This window comes from Canis aureus, chromosome 17, assembly GCF_053574225.1.
Source record: "Canis aureus isolate CA01 chromosome 17, VMU_Caureus_v.1.0, whole genome shotgun sequence".
In the NCBI taxonomy this organism is placed as follows: domain Eukaryota; kingdom Metazoa; phylum Chordata; class Mammalia; order Carnivora; family Canidae; genus Canis; species Canis aureus.
In genome coordinates, this window is record NC_135627.1 from 2,493,010 (window position 1) to 2,515,243 (window position 22,234).

Genomic DNA, 22,234 nt, shown 5'->3' on the forward strand with positions numbered 1-22,234 from the left:
AAGAACTTACCCCAGGCCGTGCAGTCAGGGGGCGGCAGGGCCTGCTGTGTCTGATCTGGTGCTTGCTTTCTCAACCTCTTAACCATCCCCGTCTTTGTCAAAATTACACTTTTCCTAAAGACTTTATTTATTTGGGAGAGAGTGAAAAGGAGAAACAGACTCCTGGCTGAGCTGGGAGCCCACGCGGGCTGGATCCCAGAACCCTGAGATCATGACCTAGCCAAGGCAGACACTTCATCAGCAGAGCCCCAGAGCCCCCCCCCCCTCCCCCCCGGGAGCCTATCTTATTCACTTTTTAAACTTGTTATGTTTCAGACTAAAAAAAGCTACATTGATTTGCTACACCTTTTTACAAAATCATATGCCAGGCAGGAAGGCTGGTGTGTTAGTTGTGTTTTGTTAAAACAGAATCGGTGGCTAACTTACCATTGATTTTAAAAAGGATCTTTTGACCTCTTTATTGAAGTATGGAATATGTTGGGGAAGGATCACAAAGACAGAATGAAATCAGGCTCTTTTATAGAGCCAAGTAGATACAGTTTCTGAGATCAGATGGGGTTTGCACCATGCAGCCAGGTGACGTGTCAGGCCCACCCTCCGTTAAGAGATGGAGCATGACCTTCCTGATGGCTTCACTTCAAAAAGCTGGCTCTCAGGTCCTTGAGACTCTCCAGATTCATGGGACTTTACAAGATATTTCCTTAGCCATTAAAACCGTTACGGGACGTCTGTGTGGCTCAACGGTTGAGCATCTGCCTTTGGCTTGTGTCATGATCCTGGGGTCCTGGGATCCTAAAGACATCGCGACAGTTCTGGAAGTCTGTACCAATTTCCTGTCCAAGTTCACATCCCCCCACTCTCCTCCCCCAGGTAACCACGCTGGCCTCTATTTTAAAAAGACAGGTACTTGGGGCACTTGGCTGGCTCAGTGGGTAGAGCATGCAACTCAGCCTCGGGATCATGAGTTCACGCCCCACCCTGGCCGTAGAGCTTACCTTAAAAAAAAAAAAAAAAAAAAAAAAGACACGTAGTTAACAGACACAGCACGAGCAGTATGCCAGGCTCTTTTCTAAATGCTTTACAAACACTAGCCAGTGTGGTTCTGACAGCAGGGCGGAGGGGTGTTGCTAATGTCACTCAGGGTCAGATGGGGACCTTGCCGGTCGTGTGTGGGGAGTGGTCCCTGGGGGGGGGGGGGGCCAGATGAAGGACACTGATGACCGTGGTGACAACAGCCCCTGCCTCTAGGATGTCGTGCTGTATAAGCGCCAGGATCATGGTCAGCGACCCCATGGCCTCCTGGGATTCTGCCCAATTTATAAATAAGCCGCCCGAGGCTTCCGTGATTGATTAAATATCTTGGCAAGGAGTTTCCGAGCAACCTCGCTTGGTCAGTGGCGCTGTGCTCGGGGAAGGGGAATGTGGGAAGCAGGCGGGGTGCAACGACGGGCTAGTGTTCCACCTGTGAGGCTGGGTGGGTGACAGATGAGCATGAGATTAGCTGACCTTGAGTTCTAAGGCTGCTTTTATGGGAAACCAGATTCTTGACGTTTTAAATGCTCTGGAGCCCTTTTGGTTTTACACAACAGAGCACCCCAAGTGTGGCCTACCCGTAAGCTGGTATTTTAATTTCCCATGATGGTGTGCACGTTTCTCAGGAGTAATGCCACACAATTCTCACGGCCTCGTCCTTGGTTTGCTGCACCTTCTGTTTTGCCATAGTGGAGCATTCCAGTTGTTCTAGATATTCTAGAAATGAACAAGGACGGTAAAAGCTCTCAGTACTTTACCTCGTGGGAGTGTATTACCAGTGAACTGTTATACCATTAAGTGGGTGTCAACTCACTTAACAGCTGCAGCAGGAAACATGCCAACCGTGTGCCTGACATCGCGGTGATGCCTGTGTTGATTTCTTGGGAGGATCTGTGTGGGCCAGTGGGGGGAAGGCTTGTCCTCTTCCTAGCGGCACGGAACCCGTCAGTCCCATCACACACCCAAAGTGCAGAGTAGCCTGTTACAATGCAAAGTGTTCCTTTTTTTTTTTTTAATAAGTTTATTTTTATTATTTTTTAAGATTTTATTTATTCATGAGAGGCACACACAGAGAGAGAGAGGCAGAGACACAGGCAGAGGGAGAAGCAGGCTCCATGCAGGGAACCTGATGTGGGACTGGATCCCGAGACTCCAGGACCGTGCCCTGGGCCGAAGGCAGGCACCAAACCGCTGAGCCATCCAGGGATCCCCCAAAGCGTTCCTTTTTAAAGATCCCAGTGGTGACTTTGTGCATTCAAGACATCCTGACAACTCTTTCCTTTCAGCTCATATGTTAGGTTTGATATCATCCGGAGGATCCTCACCAGGGTTTTTGGATACAACGTCATCATGGTGATGGGAATCACAGATGTGGACGATAAAATTATTCACAGAGCCTCCGAGGTAAGCGCAGACAATGATGTTGGCCAGTAACTGGACGGATGAACATGACAGTCCCAATAGCGGCTCCACAGGGTGTTCCGCATCTCTGCATCCACACGTAGCCCAGCGAGGCCACTCTGTCAGGTTATCACGGGACTCTCCGCCCTGGGAAAGGAGGCCTGTTGGATTCTGGTCACCAAATGGGTCCTCTCCCCCTGCCCTGGTGTCCTGCCCTGAACCCTGTCCCTTCCCTCGCCCCGCGGCCTCCAGCGGCTAAGTCCCGCTTTCAGAACAGGCAAGCAGCTCATGGAGGTTCAATTTTCTTGTTGGTTGAGTGCACAGGACACTTCTCTTATAATCTTTCAGTATTTAAGGTAAGCTCTGGGGGAAAGTTTTAACTGAGAAGTTAAGTATTACAGTTTTTAAGAAGTCTACTTTCTGGTTTTCATAATTGGCAACTTTAACAGTGATCTCTAAACCTCTGTATATTACTGGTAGATGATCTAATCTATGCAAAAACCTACACCAAGTGCTTTACATTCCTGTTATTTTAGAAGATGTATGTACTAGAAACTGTATATACTATTTTTTAGGAAACCAGTCTATACTTTATAGTCTGCTTTTTACGCTTAATGTATTTTGAGTATTTTTTCATGTTTTTAAATACTCTTGACCATTTTTATTTATTTTATTTTAAGGATTTATTTATGTATTTATTCATGAGAGACACAGAGAGAGAGGCAGAGACCTAGGCAGGGGAGAAGCAATCTCCCTGCAGGGAGCCCAATGCAGAACTCAATACCAGGACCCTGGGATCAGGATCTGAGCTGAAGACAGATGCTCAACCACTGAGCCACCTAGTTGCCACTTGACCGTTTTTAAATAGTTGTATAGCATTTTATTGCATGGAGATACTCTGATTTACTGTTCTTATTTTTGGACTCTTGAGTTACTTCTATATTCTACTTTCTCTCAAACTTATTTTCTAGAAACCACATCTCCCTATTTTCTATCAATGTGCCTTTTTTTTTTTTTTTTTTTTTTTAAGTTTTATTTAAGTAGTCTCTGCCCCTGACCTGGGGCTTGAACTCACAAGCCTGAGATCAAGAGTTGCACGCTCCCCACGCCCCCAGACCCAAGCCCACAGGCACCCCCTAATTTGCCTTTTAAACAACTAGACAGCATTCACCCCGGGTGCTGTTCAGCAGTTCCCCATCATTGGCTGTGGTGTTTATAGCTGTTAAAAACAGGGCTGCTGGGACACCTGGGTGGCTCAGCAGTTGAGTGTCTGCCTTCGGCCCAGGGCGTGATCCTGGAGGCCTGGGATCGAGTCCCACATTGGGCTCCCCACAGGGAGCCTGCTTCTCCCTCTACCTGTGCCTCTGCCTCTCTCTGTGTGTGTCTCATGAATAAATAAATAAAATCTTAAAAACAAAAAACAGGGCTGCATGAATATCTTTTCTTTCACTTTTCAAATATGTTTCCCAAAGTGGAGTTACTGGATCCAGGAGGAATGGTTTATTTGATAAGGTTTTTCTTCTTAGAGTTGGGGTGGTTTAGAGAGTGTTTACTGATGGTGCTAAGATGGGCTGGAGCCCATCTTTAGATGTTACCCTCACGTCCTCAGCCTGGTTGGGCTTCCCGGGTTTGTCTTGTTAGGGTACCTTAGCCAGTGCGTCATGCTCCCTTACAGGAGATTCAGTTTCCATTTCCAGAACTGTCCAGGGTCAGGCCTGTGCCTGGCTTTGTGCTGACAAAGGTGGGGAAGCCAGGTCCTGGCTCATGGAGCTTGTGTCGGGTGAGGCAGATGAACCCACAGAGGGATGCTCTGTGTGCGACGTTCATTTTACAAGTCCAGGTAGAGGGGTACAGGGAAGACCATCACAGCTCCCTGGGAGTCACCCAAGTGACTCACTGGAAGAGGTTAGCTCAGGATCAAACATTAGCAGAGGATGGGTGGTGAGGAGTGAGGGCAGGAAGGACATCTGGGCAGAGGGGTGTGCGAGAACGGGCCAAGACCTGCATGAAGGGCTGTGTGGGAACCTGTGGTCCAGCTCCCATGGGCCATAGGGGGGACTTGCAGGTGAGGCTGGAAAGGTGGGGGCGGCTGGGCCCAGGGGATGTACTGGGAACTTGGACTTGGTCCCTGTTCTTGGGTTGCTCTTGGTCCAGTGGAGACCACTCACTCTGGGGTGGGGAGGACACAGCCAGAGATGGGCCCATTGGCGGGGTTGGTGGGAGCTCTGCCGCAAGAGAGGGGTGTCCCAGAGAGCAGATTTAGAGTGAGGTACCTAAAGAAACGCAAACTTGGATACAGAAATTTGAAGCTCAGTCAGCTCAAGGCTTTGGTCTAATAAAGATATGGGTGGACTTTGTCCTAGTTCCTGGCACAGAGCGCCTAAAATCCATTGAATCTGTGGAGTGAGAGAGTGTCTTTGTTTGCTCATGAGATCATGGTTGGGCCCCTCGAGAGCTTCAGGACGGAGGCTGGGGTCCCAGAGACCCAGCCACAGAGAGTGCTGAGAACTTTCGCCCCCACTCCTGCCTTGAGCTGATCGCCGGTGACCAGTGATTAATCAACTGTCCTATATACCGAAGCCTCTATAAACACCCCCGACGGACCCCCGGGTGGCTCAGTGGTTGGGCATCTGCCTTTGGCCCAGGGCGTGATCCTGAGTCATGGGATCGAGTTCTGCATCGGACTCCCTGCGTGGAGCCTGCTTTTCCTTCTCCATCTGGCTGTGTCTCTGCCTCTGTCTCTCTCTGTGTCTCTCCCTAATAGATAAATAAAGTCTTTAAAAAACAAAACAAAACAAAACAAAAACAAAACAAAAAAACACCCCTGAAATGGGGGAGAGGGGCTCGGCGCTTCAGGCTGATGAACACGGGTGGTGCTGGGAGGGTGGCGCTGGAGAGAGTCTGGGAGCTCCAGCCCTTGTCCCATGCTGCCCCTGAGCTGTGTCCTTTATGATAAACCGAGGATGGTTTGGAGTAAGTGGAGTGCTTTCCTGAGTTCTGTGATTCGTATCAAACCCCCAACTTTAGACTCTGGCAGAAGTTTGGGTGACCCAAGGACCCCATGCGCCTGGTGTCTCTTAAGAAAGAAACAAAATTATAAAGGGAAAAGAAGGCTTACAGTTTAAGATGTTTCTCAACCCTGGTTGCTCACTAGAAGCCCCTGAGAGGTGGTGAGAAGCCCCTGGGGAATTGTCAAATTGTCAACAGTCTCATGCCAGGCTGCATCCTAGACCAGTGGAATCAGAATCTTGGGGGGTGAATCAGGCATCTTTTTATTTAAATAACCGAAGCAACAGCCTTGGCACAGCAGAGGGAAGCTGGGTTGGGGTGTGAGAGGTGGCAGTAGTGTGGCCTATTCGGGGGGGTGGCAGAGGTAGCAGGACTGGGTCACAGTGGGCTCCTCACACCCTTAGGTCAGGGTCAGCAGTTATGGCTGCGGACCTGGGGGCATGAGAGGAGACCCCAAGTAGTGACGGATGTCTCACCAAGCCCCAGAGCCCTCAGGGATGGGGGCTAAGTGCGCTCCCTCCAGTGGCAGGGCCAAGGCATCCCTGCCAGGGCTCATGGGGCTCGGAAGGCATTTTCAGCAGCGCCAGCGGCTGCGTTGGTGGCGGCAGTTCGCACCGCGGGGTTGGAGGAGACACCAGCAGCAAATTCTTGCTGGGCTTTCTGAAAGCTGGCACCTGTGCGGCGGTACAAGGAGTGGATCCGCTTTAGCATCACAATTCCCAGCACAGCTATGCCAGTGAAGAGTCCCATGGGGTCTGTGCTGACCCGGGGAGTTAGTGTCAGGAGAGGGTTGAATGGTGGGACATCCAGCTGCAGGTGGACAGCCCAAGTGGCTGGAGGTGGGAAAGGCACGTTTGGTGTCAGAAGACGCCATAAGCCGAAAGTGAAGGGTGACCAGGCCAGGCTTGGGGTTCATCACCGTCCCTGGTGCTCTCTCTCTGCCCCTGGGGTCAGGTGTCCCCTTGGTCCAGCCAAGGCCCTGGGGCCCAGGTGAGCCATTCCTTTGTGGGGAGTGCAGGTAAGGGGCAGAGATGGGAGGGGACAGCCGGGAGGCAGAGCGAGGAGCGAGGGGCTCCCACTGCTGGCACCAGATGGCCAACCCCACAGTACCCTGTGTGCAGAGTGTGGGGGGCAAGGGGGCTGAGCTTGGGGGTGTCTGTCCTGGGCTGTCTGACTTCAGTTTGCGCTCAGCCACTCGCCGGGGACACAGCCTTTGGATTGTAGAGTGAAGCTTTTGAGCAAACAGGAGGAGGAAAGGAGCGTTGTCTGGTCCACAGGTAGGACAGACCGGGGAGGGGTGGGGGCACGGAGCCGTGCTGTTCTCTGGGATGTGCTGGAACGGTCCCTGAAGGAGCTAAGGAGGGGGCCCAGGGCCTTCGCTGGGAAGGCTGAGCCCAGAGGTGCTGCCTGCTGAGAGGGCGGGGAGCTGGTAGCAAGAAAGCTGTGGTCTGTGGCATAGTGAGCACCGTGTTGGAAGGGACCAGGCAGCAGGAGGAGTTGTTCCGGAGGAAGGTGACCCGCTGATCTGATCTGCCCTCACTCAGGACCGAGACAGCACGTGTGGGTCTCTGCACTTGATGAAATGGGCTCTGTCGTGAATCTTCAGAATTGGAGGTGAAAGTGCCCCTGAAAGGCCTGGTAGGGGGTGGGGGGAAAGGAAAGGGGAAAGGGAAAAGGAAAAGGGCTGAAGGGCTCAGATGAGGGGCGGGCAGGGTTGTGGAGGCATCTGGGGGGGAGGGGCAGACTTTAGGAGGAGGGGCGGCAGCACCAGGTGAAGGCAGCAGGAAGGAGGTTACCTAGAGGATTTCACAAATGCCACAGGAGGTGTCGCTTGTTACTTTTGTGAGTTGTATTATCCATAGCTTATGGGTAGGTTCACTTAAAAATTCTGTATGTATAGAGCATTTAATTTTTGATGCCTGGAGATTTCCCTCTGTGTCAGATACTAATGCGGCACTGAATAGCTTTTCTCAAGATAATGTCTCTAAGATGATAAAACATGTGTCTGAAACAGGGTTATGAAAGCATCTACTGGTTCTTTAGTATCTGGCAAAAAGGCTATTTTTTATCTAATGCAACTTTTTAAAGTGATGGCGATACTCTTCACACCATCTGCTCCAGCACTCATTTTTACAATATTTGAAATTACAGTATTACACTTTCCTGAATCACTCCCTTGACTTTAATTTTTGGTGCAGTGTTAAGGTTTGTAGGGGTGAAAACCACAGGAGGATTTCTGGGGCGAGAGCTACAAGAGGAGCGGTACACTGGCGTTGGCACATCTGTAGGAGAAATTGGAACGAATGTGTCAGAGTGACTCAAGCCAAAGGTATTCTTTCTGGGTTTCGGGACACTAGCCCCTATTGCCCTTCTTTGCGGGAAGAGGGCTGGACACAGGCTGAGACCAAAGCCCTGGGGCCCTTGCTTGGGGCCCCAGCTTGAGACAGTTCATGAGACGGTAACCTGAAATCTCCCGCCGAGACCGCCTCGGCACCTGCCGTGTGCAGTTTGTTTTTTGGGGAGTGAGAGCAGTGCTGTCCAGATACGTGGTGTGACCAGCTGCCCAAAGATTAAATTTGAAAACTTTCTTTTAAAACACAATTCCACTCCTCTGTGCAAGGCCAGCAATAGACTGGTGTCCCACTTACAGTTCACTGCCACTTGGCGTTTCCAAACCGTGCCCCTCAGGCTCATGCGTGTGAGCTGGAGCAGCCACAGGTGGAGCAGGGCTTGCTGGCTTGGGCTGTGTGGCGTCGGACGGGTCATTCAAAGGAGCGTGTGTGCGTGTGTGTGTGTGTGTCCTTACAACCACCCCGCCCTTTCAGAACTAGACACATGGATTTTAATGTTCCTGTGGGGCCAGGAGAAGTCTGTGAAGGAAGCATGTTAAGGAAGGTGTAGTCCTGCCTAATATTAAAACACTTTTAGGGACACCTCGGTGGCTCAGCGGTTGAGCATCTGCCTTTTGCTCCAGGTGTGATCCCGGGATCGAGTACCACATTGGGCTCCCTGCATGGAGCCTGCTTCTCCCTCTGCCTGTGTCTCTGCCTCTCTCTCCTCTCTCTCTCTCTCTCTCTCTCTCTCTGTCTCATGAATAAATAAATAAAATCTTTAAAAAAAAAAAAAACTTTTAAAGCGGGGCACCTGGGTGGCTCAGTCGGTGAAGCATCTGCCTTCAGCTCAGGTCATCATGTCAGGGTCCTGCATCAGGCTCCCTGCTCAGTGGGAGTCTGCTTCTCCCTCTGCCCCTCCCCACCTTGCTTATGCGCGCTCTCTCTCTCTCTCTCTCTCTCAAATAAATAAATAAATCTTTAAAAACATACACAAAAACCCAAAAAACACTTCTAAAGCTAGAGACAATTTTTTACTTTCACATATTCCTTTCTTTTTTGGGCACAGCTTTGAGGTCAAACAGACCTACAGTAAATTGCGTGGAGTACACACGAGGTGTACAGCAGGATGAAACCTGTGCACCTGTGAACCCATCACCAGTGTCAGGGTGAACATCTCTGTCCATCGCTCCCAGAAGCTGCCTCTGCCCCTTGTCATCCTTTCCGCTTTGCCATCCTGTCCCCAAGCATTCACCAGTGTGCGTTTGTCACTGTGAAGGTTGTAGACATTTTTTATTTTTTTACTTTTTAAAAGATTTTATTTATTTGACAGAGTGAGCACAAGCAGGGGGAGTGGCAGGCAGAGGGAGAGGGAGAAGCAGGCTCCCTGCAGAGCAGGGGACCCCATGGGGGATTCCATGTGGAGCTTGATCCTAGGACCCCGGGATAATGACCTCAGTTTGACCTGATCCGAAGGCAGATACTTAACCGACTGAGCCACCCAGCGGCCCCAAGGTTGTAGAAGTTAAATATCATTGTACAGGTACATTGTACAGATACCATGAGCAGATAAGGGAACACACTGGAAAGTTGGAAATAGACATGGTAAATAATGGAAATTTGTGATAACGGTGGCATTTCAAATCAGTGGAGAAGAGAAGAATTATCTGGTAAAAAAGTGTTGGCAGTTAGGTAAGCATCTGGGGAAAAAAAATAAACCCAGGTTGGATGTGTGCCTCACAACCAGATCAAGGAAGATTGGAGTCTAATGTGAAAGAAATGGAACTACGAATTACTAAAATGCCCTATTTATAGCCTCATATTGGGGAACACTCTCCTAAATCTGTTATCAAACCCAGGAGCCATTTGTGGGAAAAGATTGAGAAATACAAAGGATGGCTAAATATGGAAGTGACATTTTCTGTGTGACATAAAATAACCACAGAGTTGAAAGACTGAAGATAATTGAAATTCATATCAGAGATAAAAGGTTAATTTCTTTCATGTAACAACACTTCCTACAAATGAACAAGAAGAGTGCCATAAGCCAGTGGAGAAATGGGTATGGTGATTATAGATCATTTCACATAAGCGGCTCCTGAACACGAGATGTTCAGAGTACATGTTACTTACAGCGAGAAGGCATTTGTTAGCAGTCACGTTGCTGAAGTCCCCAAATATGCCCCTTGTGCATTCAGGGCTCTCTCAGGTTTCAGACCCGTGCACCCTCCGTGGGGGGGGCGGCCAGGAGACATTTTTTATTTTTTGCGTGCACCTGCCCCCCAACCAGCAGTCTGGTGTCTGGGTCTGTAGCTTAGAAGTGAACCTGCATGTGTCCCAGCAGAAGAGGGTGTGAGGAGGGGGCCTGGGGAGCTAGCAGCTCCGAGTGCACGGCCAGGGTGGGATGGTGGTGGTAGCGGAGAGAGGGAGCTGGGTGCAGGCGGTGTGTGCAAGGTGCTACAGTTCCAGGAGGGGATGCAGACATGTGTCTGGGAGCCCGGTTGTCTTTCCCAGATGTGCACAGAATCCTTGTAGCAATCTTGGGGGTTGTTAGGTGGGATCATCTCTGTGTTGGAAAGAAAGCCAAAGGCTGGGACGCCTGGGTGGCTCAGTGGTTGAGCATTTGCCTTTGGCTCAGGTCGTGATCCCGGGGTCCTGATATCAGTCCCACATCAGGTTCCCCACAGGGAGCCTGCTTCTGCCTCTGCCTGTGTCTCTGCCTGTGTCTCTGCCTCTCTCTGTGTCTCTCATGAATAAATAAATAAAATTAAAAAAAAAAAAAAAAAAGCTGAAGACACAGAAGTTCATTGCCTTGGCCACAGCCACACAGCTGAAAAGTCACTTTGCTCACCAGATTTATTTATTCAGTAAATGTTTGGTGGTGAAGTTTCTAGGATGATTGCCTTTCTGGGGCATTGGGCAGGGAAGAACGTGGCTGCAGAGTGACAGGGCTGGAGGTGGCATCTCACTTGAGAAAGTTTCTTGCGGTCCTGGAGCTGCAGTGTGTTCGGCAGGACGCAGAGCCCTGGTAGGGGCCGGAGGAGCAAGAGCTGCAGATGCTGGTTGAGGGGGGTGGGGAGCAGCTTCTGGTCCTTTCATGCTTTTGGTCTTAGAGCTTTTTTTTTCTGCTGAAAAGTAAAAAATGCTTCAGGAAGCCCAGTTCTGTGTGCCAGTGCCTTCGGAGCCCTTGGGACTGGAGGGCCGTGCCCCTGAATGCCCTGGGCTCAGAAATTGAGAATCTCTTTGTCTATGGGGTTTGCCTGTACTTCTTGCACCCCTACCAGCCCGGCCACCCACCTGCTGCCCCTCCCCCCAGCCTGGCCACCCCCCATTGCTACCGTGTCCCCTCCTCCCAGCCACCGGCCCGCTGCTCCCCCTGCCACCCCCCAGCCTGGCCACCCGCTCACTGTCCTCAGCCACCCCCCAGCCTGGCCACCCGCCTGCTGCCCCCTGCCACCCTCCAGCCTAGCCACCCCCCGCTGCCACTGTGTCCCTTCCTCCCAGCCACTGGCCCGCTGCTCCCCCTGCCACCACCCAGCCCAGCCACCTGTCCACTGCCCCCTGCCACCCCCCAGCCCAGCCACTCACGTACTGCCTCCAGCCACCCTCCAGCCTGGCCACCCCTCGCTGCCACCGTGTTCCCCCCTGCCACCCCCTAGCCCAGCCACTGGCCTGCTGCTCCCCCTGCCACCCCCCACCCCGGCCACCCCCCACTGCCACCATGTCCCTTCCTCCCAGCCACTGGCCCACTGCTCCCCCAGCCACCACCAGCCCGGCCACCCGCCTGCTGCCCTGTGTTCAGGTGCTCTGTTGCTTTCAAAACACTTCTTAGAGAGTTCCTCTTTCATGTATTTTTGACGTGTTTTCTTGCTCCCCAAGGCATAAGGGATAAGATAGAAACTCAAGTTTCTGGTTATTACGTAGAATAGATTAATCGAACTTGCCCTTGCCCTAGGAAAGTGGAAGCTTTTTTGTGTGTTTTGGGGTTTTGTTTTGAATTATGTAACAGAAATCATGATATTGTTTATTCCTGTTTTCTCTCTGACCAGAGGACGGGGTGACTTTGTGACTAGGTGAGATACTAGAAGGAGTTTGGGACCTAAAACCAAGGCCCCTTTGGGAGCACACAGGGCCCACGGAGGCCAGCCGCAGGGGTGGGGAGCCCAACCTGCTGACCAGCCCGCCTCGTCTCTCTGCAGATGAACATGTCACCTGCTTCTCTTGCCAACCTCTATGAAGAGGAATTTAAACAAGACATGGCAGCCTTGAAGGTAGCGTGTGTTGTGGCGTCTGCCTGTCGCGAGTGGGGAGAGTGAGCAGTGGGAGCCCTGTGGCTGACCAATGTGTGTCACCCAGGGATCGTCATTTCTCCTTTGCTTCCTGCCAGGTCCTGCCCCCCACGGTGTACGTGAGGGTAACCGAAACCATCCCCCAGATCATTTCTTTCATCGAGGGCATCATTGCTAACGGGCACGCTTATTCAACAGCGCAAGGTAGGGGTTGTGGTATTGAAATGGATCATTGGGTGAATACCCGTTGGATTTTGAGAAAGTAGGCGCGATTTATTGTCTTTACTGATTTGATGTGTCCCCAAATGCATCTGGGCCTCCCTGCCTCCCCCTGCGTGGAGCTGCCCCTCCGGCCTCCGCTACCCACTGCTGACCCCTGGCCGTGCTTGATCGTGTCCTTCTGGCAGACTCCTGCCCACTGTCTGCTGCCCCAGGGCTCACCGTCACCCTCAGCCTCACCTCCCCCTTCCAGCCCTTCTCGACCCAAATCCCACGCATCCTGTGCACCTGACCAGAGCTGTCTCCCTCCCAGGATATCTCTTCTTGCAGACCTCCACCCCCCACTCTGGCACCTGTGCTGTGCCCACTGGTTGCCCGGCATTGTCTGCCTCAGCGTGCCATTAACACACTCATATTTTGTCACTTCTGGGATCAGAAAAACTTTTGCTTCTAGTGACCCACTAGCATGCCCAGCCCAGAGTTGGGATATGTGGGTCTTGCAATGTTCGTTGCAAGTAAATAACAAAGTATAAAGCATAACACTAGACACAGTTTCTGCAGGTTCTGTAAGAACCCTTCTTACAGGGTCCTACCTGCAAGCACAGATACACACGCAGGGCCCCTGGGGCCCCAGACATGGGTGCTGCCTGTCTCAATTACTGATGCTTACTTCAGAACAGTGTTTTTACTTTACCTCATTTGCTATATTGAGATTTTGTCTCCAAGAAAAACTTGTTTTTAAGGGGCTTGGGTGACTGAACCTGAGTTTGCCCCGGAAAATACAGACATAGTCTTCCCACTGCTGCAAAACATGACTTGGGACAAGCAGCCCAGAGGAGCAGAGGTCCAAACGTGCCTTAGCAAGAGATGCTGCTTGTTTTATCACTTTATTACAAAGCCTTATTGTACATTTTTAATAACGATAGTGTTATTAAAATAATAATAAAATAATTAAAATAAGGTGCCATTAACTCAGACTCCATTAATTTGGACTTTGTGACAATTCCACAAAAACTTGTTGTAATTTGAATTTTGAAACTTTGTGAAGAACTGTTTGTTCAGCAAATTGATAACAAGAAATGTGTCCTCCGTGAAAGAGCAGTTTCTTATAAAGCCTTGTCGGAGTGCTGTTTGTGTTCTGGCTTCCTGGATAGCCGCTCGCACTGCAGCCCCCTGGCTCGTCCCCAGCGTGGTTGGAGCTCGGGTGTAGGCTCTGGGTGGAGAGGACTGACCCACCTGGGGTCCTTGTGCCGAGCTGCTCCCCAACCCCCCCAGTTCAGGATAGAGATCTGATGGTGTGGCTGCGGGACACAGCCCTCTGGGGCTATCACTCCTCCGTCATCTGCTCGGGTGTGGAGGTGTTTGGGATCTAAGTAGACATATCCGGGTTACGACAGGGTTCCCCTGGTAGCAGGTGCGTCGCGAAAAGCTGGGAGCTTAATGCACACCTGTGGTGACACTCACTCTTCCTTCTCACTAAAAAACCATCTGAACATTTGACACCAGATCTTACACTTGGGTTTTCATTTCCACCTCTGGACATTTCATGACGTGTCCAAACGTGTGCTTTTATAAAATAGCGGTGCTGGTGTTTGTTCTGATCTGGGGCCAGAATAAAGGGGCCACATGAAGGCCAGATGCTGTATTACTTGTTATTAATATGCTAATTACTTGTTAGCTAATATGCCTAGATAGATGCTGATATTTAAGACTGAGAAATGATGAATTCTTTTTTTAAAATTTTCAATAGTTGTTCATATTCTCTTTTGAACTGATTTTTCTTTTTTATTATTTAAATTTTACTTAGTTAACATATAGTGCAATGTTGGTTTCTGGATAGAATTCAGTGATGCAGAGAAATGATGGAATCTCAATTACCTTTGTAAAATAGGCAATGTCTACTTCGATCTGCAGTCGAGAGGAGACAAGTACGGCAAGCTAGTTGGTGTGGTCCCCGGTCCCCTTGGAGAGCCAGGTGGGTGGACCCCAGCCTCCCACTTCGGGCACAGGGGTGTGGGGCACAGGCCTGGCCCTCCTTCCTCCCACTCAGATGTGGTGCTGGCGCCAGACCATCCGTCCCTGCTGTGTTTTAAATTTAATTCATTGTTTCCAAGAAAGGAAATTTAGAGAGTGTGAGGTTCACTGGGCAGGTTGTGAGAGCCCTCTGGCTCTTCTCCCTGGGAGGCACGTTTGCCCGTCCGCGGGCTTCCCGCAGGAACACTCATCATGCTGTCACATTTTCACGCTCTTCTCCATCTGCTATCATACTCGGTTCCATATATATATTGCCATATATCAAATCCCAGTAGGTATTTTACCATATATCACATTCTCGGGAATATTTTAATTTATCCTCACACTGTTACAGTGATTTTTGATTGGCGTTATTTTTATGGAGAAGAAATACATGTGTAGAAGTAAATTTAAAATAATTTTAGAAGGATACTATTTAAGAGAACCAAATAAAGACAAGCAAAACCCAAAAGACAAATTGTCCAAGTAATTTTTGACTGAAGTCATTATCCTGTGCTCTACAAACTACACCATTTACATTTAATTGCTAACAGTAGTATTTGACTCCTCAGAAATGGTGTCTGTTACTCTTACTCAATGCATGTCTGGCTCCCCTCCTGAAAGGCCAGAACCGAGAACCGCTAGACCGCCCACATGCCAGCATGCCCTGGGGAAGCAGAGGATGTGTTTCTGAGACACGTTTCTAGCATCAGCAATGCTTCTGTCTGTGTTTAGGGTTCCCCTGAGCGGCCAAATCGGTTAATCAGCCGACTCTTGGTTTTGGTTCAGGTCTGCTCTCAGGTTTAAGGGATTGAGTCCCATGTGGGGCTCCACGCTCAGCAGGAAGTCTGCTTGGGGTTCTTTCTACTCTATTTCTCTCTCCCCCTCTGCCCCTTCCCCCCACCTTCCCTCTCTCAAATAAATAAATCTTTAAAAAGAATTAGTCTTTATTTTAGGGCGCTTTTAGGTTCATAGCAAAATTGACGGAAAGGAACAGATTTTCCACGTTCCCCTGACGCTACTCAGGCACAGCTTTCCCTGTATGAACGTCACCTGCCAGAATAGGATGCTTGTCCCAGTGGATGAACCTGTCTGGACACATAATTACGCCGAGTCCATGGTTTATATCAGGGTTCACTCTTGGTGTATATTCTGTGGGTTGGATAAATGTGTAATGACACATGTCCACTACGATAGTGTCCCATGGTCACTTCACTGCCCTCAGACATGCCCTGTGTTTCAGCTGCCCATCCTCCCTCACTCCCTCCTCACCCGTGGCAACCAGTGATCTCTTACTGTCTGCATAGTTTTGCCTTTTCTAGAATGCTGTAAAGTTAGAACCATATAGTACGTGGCCTTTTAAGATGGGCTTTTTTCACTTAATATGCATTTCAGTGAAAATGTGCATTTAAGCCCCCAGTTCCCACCAGGACCTGGGCAAGGGCAGAGCCCCTTGGGGACGGAACTCAGCCATCTTCTTGTCTCTTCATGGCTTGATAGCTCGTTTGTTTTTAGTGCTGAAGAGCATTCCCTTGTCTGGATACAGAATGGCTTGTTTACCCACTCACCTGTCGGAGGGCATCTTGGCTGCTTCAGGTGTTGGAACAGAGAGCCCAGTACTGGCTTGTACACCCGTATCCTGTCACCCAGCCCTCTTCTTCCGAGGTTTCTTGCTCTAGTGTGATTGGTATTCTGGTAACTCTTTTTATCTCTATAATTGTCTTTTTGGGGGGAGAAGTTACTCAAACTCATTTGCTGGCACACAGCTTTCTCACGAGAAGAATGAGGAAGGAGGAAGGCAGATAGCTCAGCTCAGTGCATCCGTGGGAAGAGGCATCAGTGATTGCTATTCGAAATCTCCACTGCAGCAGTGAGACCGCATACTCCGGCATGTCATTGACATGTGACAGTGTGGGGTGGTCCTTCCAGCTGACATGTGGGGAAATGAGACACATCTGAGGCCACCTATAAGAAGCAGCAGCATCTTGGAGATGTTGTGGCCACGCTGTGTGGGTTTGCCTTAGATCCTCGCCCTGATTGATCGTTTGTTGTTGGCAGTTGATTCCGACAAGCGGCATGCCAGCGACTTTGCCCTGTGGAAGGCAGCCAAACCCCAGGAGGTGTTCTGGGCCTCTCCTTGGGGAAAGGGAAGACCTGGCTGGCACATAGAATGTTCCACCATCTCAAGGTAAGGTTTTGTTTTGTGTAAGCTCACGCAGTGCCCGACTTGGCCAGCAGAGGGGGCGGTGTGAGCCGTGGTGATGAGGCAGAGGGTTGGGAGGAAGGCTCCAGGCTCCCTAGGGACCAGATGCTTTCCAACCTGCTCACCTTCCTCACATCAGTGCCTGTCCTTTTTAGTAGAAAAGCCTGCTTTATAGTTCAGTGCTTGACTTCCAGTATCACTGGGGACAGGTCCAGGTGTGCCTTCGGCTTTCCTCTGTGGTGGGTATAGGGTGGGACCCCTCTGGGACAAGGTGCTGGACCACCTTCCTCTTTTTTTCTTGTTTTTCATCAAAGTTTCTTATTTTACTTGCAGTAGTAGTTAACATACAGTGTTATGTTACTTTCAGGTGTACCGTATAGTGATTCAGCAACTCTCTACATTACTCAGTGCCTATCAAGACTGTCCCCTCCATCCTCCCCATCCCTAATTACCCCCAGCCCCCAGCCCTCTCCCCTCTGGTGACTTCAGGGTGTTCTCTGTAGTTAAGAATCTCTGTCTTCATTTGTCTTCCTCGTTTCCTTTTTTTTTTTTTTTTTTAAGATTTTATTTATTTATTCATGAGAGACACACAGAGAGAGAGAGAGAGAGAAGCAGAGACACGGGCAGAGGGAGAAGCAGGCTCCCTGCAGGGAGCCCGACATGGGACTCGATCCCGGGTCTCCAGGATCATGCCCTGGGCTGAAGGCAGCACTAAACCAGTGAGCCACCTGGGCTGCCCCTTTGTTTGCTTTATTTCTTAACTTCCTCATAGGAGTGAAATCTCATGGTATTTGTCTTTCTCTTACTGACTTATTTTGGTTAACATTATACACTACACATTATACACTATACAATGTTAACATTAACATTACACACTAGCTCCATCCATGTTGTTGCAAATGGCAAGATTTCTTTCATATTTAAGGCTGAATACTATTCCACTGTATACAAATACAAAAAAGATACAAATCTTCTTTATCCATCCATCTATCGATGGACAGTTCGGTTGCTTCCATATCTTGGCTATTGTAAATAATGCTGCAGTAAATAGGGTACACATATCTCTTTGAATTAGTGTTTTTGTATTGTTTGGGTAAATACCCAAAAGTGTAATTGCTGGATCCTAGGGTAGTTCTATGTTTAACTTTTTGAGGACCCTCCATACTGTTTTCTACAGTGACTGCACCAGCTTGCATTCCCACCAACAGTGCAGGAGGGTTCCCCTTTCTCCACATCCTCACCAACACTTGTTTCTCGTGGTTTTGATTTTAGCCATTCTGACAGGTGCATATCCCTAATGATAAATGACATTGAGCATCTTTTCAAGTCTATTGCCATCTGTATGTCTTTGGAGAAATGTCTGTTCATGTCTTCTGCCCATTTTTTATTTTTATTTATTTATTTTTACCTTTAATTTTTTTTCCCTTTTTTTCTCCTTTCCCTTTATTCCCTTTCACTAATTTTTATATTCCCCAAAGAATGAGACCATATAATGTTTGTTCTTTTCTTTTTTCTTTTTTTTTTTTAAAGATTTATTTATTCATGAGAGACACACAGAGAGAGGCAGAGACACAGGCAGAGAGAGAAGCAGGTTCCTTGCAGGGAGCCTGATGTGGGACTCGATCCCCGGAGCCAGGATCACGCCCTGAGCCAAAGGCAGACGCTCAACTGCTGAGCCACCCAGGAGTCCCTGTTTGTCCTTTTCTGATTGACTTATTTCACTCAGCATAATACCCTCCAGTTCCATCCACGTTGAAGCAAATGGTGGGTATTTGTTGTTTCTAATGGCTGAGTAATATTCCATTGCATACACATACCACATCATCTTTATCCATTCATCTTTCGATGGACACCGAGGCTCCTTCCACAGTTTGGCTATTGTGGACATTGCTGCTACAAACACTGGGGTGCAGGTGTCCCGGCGTTTCACTGCATCTGTATCTTTGGGGTAAATCCCCAGCAGTGCAATTGCTGGGTCGTAGGGCAGGTCTATTTTTAACTCTTGAGGAACCTCCACACAGTTTTCCAGGGTGGCTGCACCAGTTCACATTCCCACCAACAGTGCAAGAGGGTTCCCCTTCTCCACATCCTCTCCAACATTTGTGGTTTCCTGTCTTGTTAATTTTCCCCATTCTCACTGGTGTGAGGTGGTATCTCATTGGGGTTTTGATTTCCATTTCCCTGATGGCAAGTGATGCAGAGCATTTTCTCATGTGCATGTTGGCCATGTCTATGTCTTCCTCTGTGAGATTTCTGTTCATGTCTTTTGCCCATTTCATGATTGGATTGTTTGTTTCTTTGCTGTTGAGTTTAATAAGTTCTTTATAGATCTTGGATACTAGCCCTTTATCTGATGCGTCATTTGCAAATATCTTCTCCCATCCTGTAGGTTGTCTTTTAGTTTTGTTGACTGTTTCTTTTGCTGTGCAGAAGCCTTTTATCTTGAAGAAGTCCCAATAATTCATTTTTGCTTTTGTTTCTTTTGCCTTCATGAATGTATCTTGCAAGAAGTTGCTGTGGCCAAGTTCAAAAAGGGTGTTGCCTGTGTTCTCCTCTAGGATTTTGATGGAATCTTGTCTCACATTTAGATCTTTCATCCATTTTGAGTTTATCTTTGTGTATGGTGTAAGAGAATGATCTAGTTTCATTCTTCTGCATGTGGATGTCCAATTTTCCCAGCACCATTTTTTGAAGAGACTGTCTTTTTTCCAGTGGATAGTCTTCCTGCTTTGTTGAATATTAGTTGACCATAAAGTTGAGGGTATACTTCTGGATTCTCTATTCTGTTCCATTGATCTATGTGTCTCTGCCCATTTTTTAAATGGATTATTTGGTGTTGGGTTGTAACAGTTCTTTATATGTTTTGGATACTAGCCCTTTATCAAGTATGTTGTTTGCAAATATCTTCTCCCATTCAGTAGGTTATCTGTTAGTTTTGTTGATTGTTTCCTTTGCTGTGCAGAAACTTTTTATTTTGATGAACTCCTGATAGTTGATTTTTTTTGTTTTTGTTTCCCTTGCCTCAGAAGACATATCTAGAAAGATGTTGTTATAGACAATGTCAGAGAAATTACTGCCTGTGTTCTCTTCGAGGATTTTGATGGATTTCTGTCTCACATTTAGGTCTTCAATCCATTTTGAGTTTATTTTTATGTGAGCTGTAAGAAAGTGGTCCAGTTTCATTCTTTTACGTGTTGCTGTCCAGTTTTCCCAACACCATTTGTTGAAGAGACTTTTGCCATTGGATATTCCTTCCTGCTTTGTCAAAGATTGGCCATATAATTGTGGGTTTATTTCTAGGTTTTCCATTCTGTTCTGTTGATATATGGTGTCTATTTGTGCCAGTACCATACTGTTTTGATTACTATGAATATTATAACTTGAATTCTAGAATTGTGATACCTCCAGTTTTTCTTTTTCAAGATTACTTTGATTATTTGGGGCCTTTTGTGGCTGAAAAATGTTGTTCGTTTCATGATAGGGATTGCATTAAATGTGTAGATTGCTTTGGATAGTGTGGACACTTTAACAGTATTTGTTCTTCTAATTCATGAGCATTGAATATCTTCCATTTCTTTGTGTCATCTTGAATTTCTTTCACCAGTGTTATATAGTTTTCAGAGTACAGGTCTTTAACCTCTTTGGTTAGGTTTATTCCTAGGTATCTTATTATTTTTGGTGTAATTGTAAATGAGATTATTTTTTTTAATTTCACTTTCTGCTGCTTCATTATTAGTGTATAGAAATGTACAGATTTCTGTACATTGATTTTGTATCCTGTGACCTTACTGAATTAATTTATCAATTCTAACAATTTTTTAGTGGAATCTCCAGGATTTCTATATATAATATCATGTCTTCTGCAAATAGTGAGAGTTTTACTTCTTTATCAGTTCAGATGCCTGTTATTTCTTTATGTTATCTGATTGCTGAGGCTGAGACTTCCAGTACTGTGTTGAGTAAAAGGGGTGAGAGTGGATATCCCTGTCTTGTTCCTGCCCTTAGGGGGAAAGCTCTGAGTTTTTCCCTAGTGAATATGGTTTAGCTGTGGGTTTTTCATATATGTGTTTATTATGTTTAGGTTATGTTTCTTCTAAACCTACTTTGTTGAGGATTTTATCACATCTAAACTAACAGATATGGTTTTTCTCCTTTTTTAAAAAATTAATATGTATCACACTGATGAATTTGTAAATATTGAACCACTCTTGCATTCTGGAATAAATCCCACTTGATTGTGGTGAATGATTTTTTTTTAACATATTGGATCTGGTTTGCTAATATTTTGTTGAGGATGTTTGTATCTCTGTTTTCGGAGATACTGGCCTATAGTTCTCTTTTTTAGTGGTGTCTTTATCTACTTTTGGTATCAGGGTGATGCTGGCCCCATAGAATGAGTTTGGAAGTTTTCCTCCCTCTAATATTTTTTGGAATAGTTTGAGAAGAACAAGTATTAACTCTTTAAATGTTTGGTAGAATTCCCCTGTAAAGCCATCTGGTCCTGGACTTTTGTTTGTTGGGAGTTTTGATTACTGATTCAGTTTCATCGCTAATAATCAGTCTGTTCAAATTTTCTATTTCTTCCTGCTTTAGTTTTGGTAGACTATGTGTTCCTAGGAATCTATCCATTTCTTTTAAGTTGTCCAATTTCTTGGCATATAATTTTTCATAATTTTCCCTTACAATTGTTGTATTTTGTAATGTTGGGTTATTGTTTCTTCTTTTTCATTTGTGATTTTAATTTTAGTCCTCTTTTTTTTTTTTAAGTAAGTTCTGTGCCCATCATGGGGCTTGGACTGACAACCTCAAAATCAGGAGTTGCAAGCCAGGCACCGCAGCACCCTCCTCCCCTTTTTTTGATGAGTCTGGCTAAAGGTTTAACAATTTTGTTATCTTTTCAGAGAATCAGCTCCTGGTTTCATTGATCTGTTCTTTTAGTTTCTGTATCATTTATTTCTGCTCTAATCTTTATTGTTTTCTTCTTTCTGTTGGTTTGCGGTTTGGGTTCTTGTTCTTTTTCTAGCTTCTTTAGGTGGAAGGTTAGGTTGTTTATTGAGATTTTTCTTGCTTCTTGAGGTAGGCCTGTATTGTTTATAAACTTCCCTCTTAGATCCACTTCTGCTGCATCCCAAAAGTTTTGGACCTTTGTGTTTTCATTTTCATTTGTTTCCATGTAATGTCCTTGATTTCTTGGTTGACCTGTTCATTGTTTAGTAGCATGTTATTTAACCTCTATATATTTGTGCTGTCTTCAGATTTTTTCTTTGGTGTGGTCTGGTTCTCTACGTTTAGCTATGGAGTTTGTCTTGTGAGTCTTTGGGTCTTTGGGTTATTTATATAGATGTGAGTATTTTCTAGTTGTATCTGTGGGATACATAATGAATAATGAATAATGAGGCTGGCTTAGGGTCCTCCTACTCCGCCATCTTCTTAGTCTCTCCCTGAACCACCTTCCTCAGTCTGCTACCCCAGAGATGGTTCTGGATCAGATCCATCGAGCAGCACCCCCAGCTTCCACTTTCCTAGCTCCCAGTCTTCAGTCTGCCCATCCTTTCAGCTCTTCTTTTGGAATAGCATCATGCACTGGATGCTTCTGTCTTGAGAATCTCCATAAACTGATGCTTCTGTGATCTCGATTCCTTCTAGCGACCCTTCTTTTTTTCCTGCTTCTCTTCCTATCGTTTGTGTGTGACCTGTTTTTGCCTGTTAGGCATCCCTACTGACTCTGGTTTCCTGAG

The 22,234-nt window shown here is 47.3% G+C and overlaps 1 protein-coding gene across 6 annotated transcripts in view; it reads left to right on the forward strand.

Annotated features, from left to right (window-relative positions):
• Positions 1–22,234, forward strand: part of CARS2 (cysteinyl-tRNA synthetase 2, mitochondrial) — a 73,470-nt gene that overhangs the window by 5,292 nt on the left and 45,944 nt on the right. For 5 of the 6 annotated variants that reach the window (XR_013355448.1, XM_077854945.1, XM_077854948.1 and 2 more), the window contains 5 exons: positions 2,319–2,436; positions 11,972–12,043; positions 12,160–12,265; positions 14,172–14,255; positions 16,352–16,481. Coding sequence is in view for 5 of the 6 variants with exons in the window: in XM_077854945.1 (XP_077711071.1) it covers positions 2,383–2,436; positions 11,972–12,043; positions 12,160–12,265; positions 14,172–14,255; positions 16,352–16,481 (446 nt within the window). In the remaining variant the exon portion in view is untranslated. Of the gene's footprint in view, positions 1–2,318; positions 2,437–11,821; positions 11,846–11,971; positions 12,044–12,159; positions 12,266–14,171; positions 14,256–16,351; positions 16,482–22,234 lie in introns of those variants that run through there. The other variant, XM_077854949.1, reaches the window with a different exon arrangement.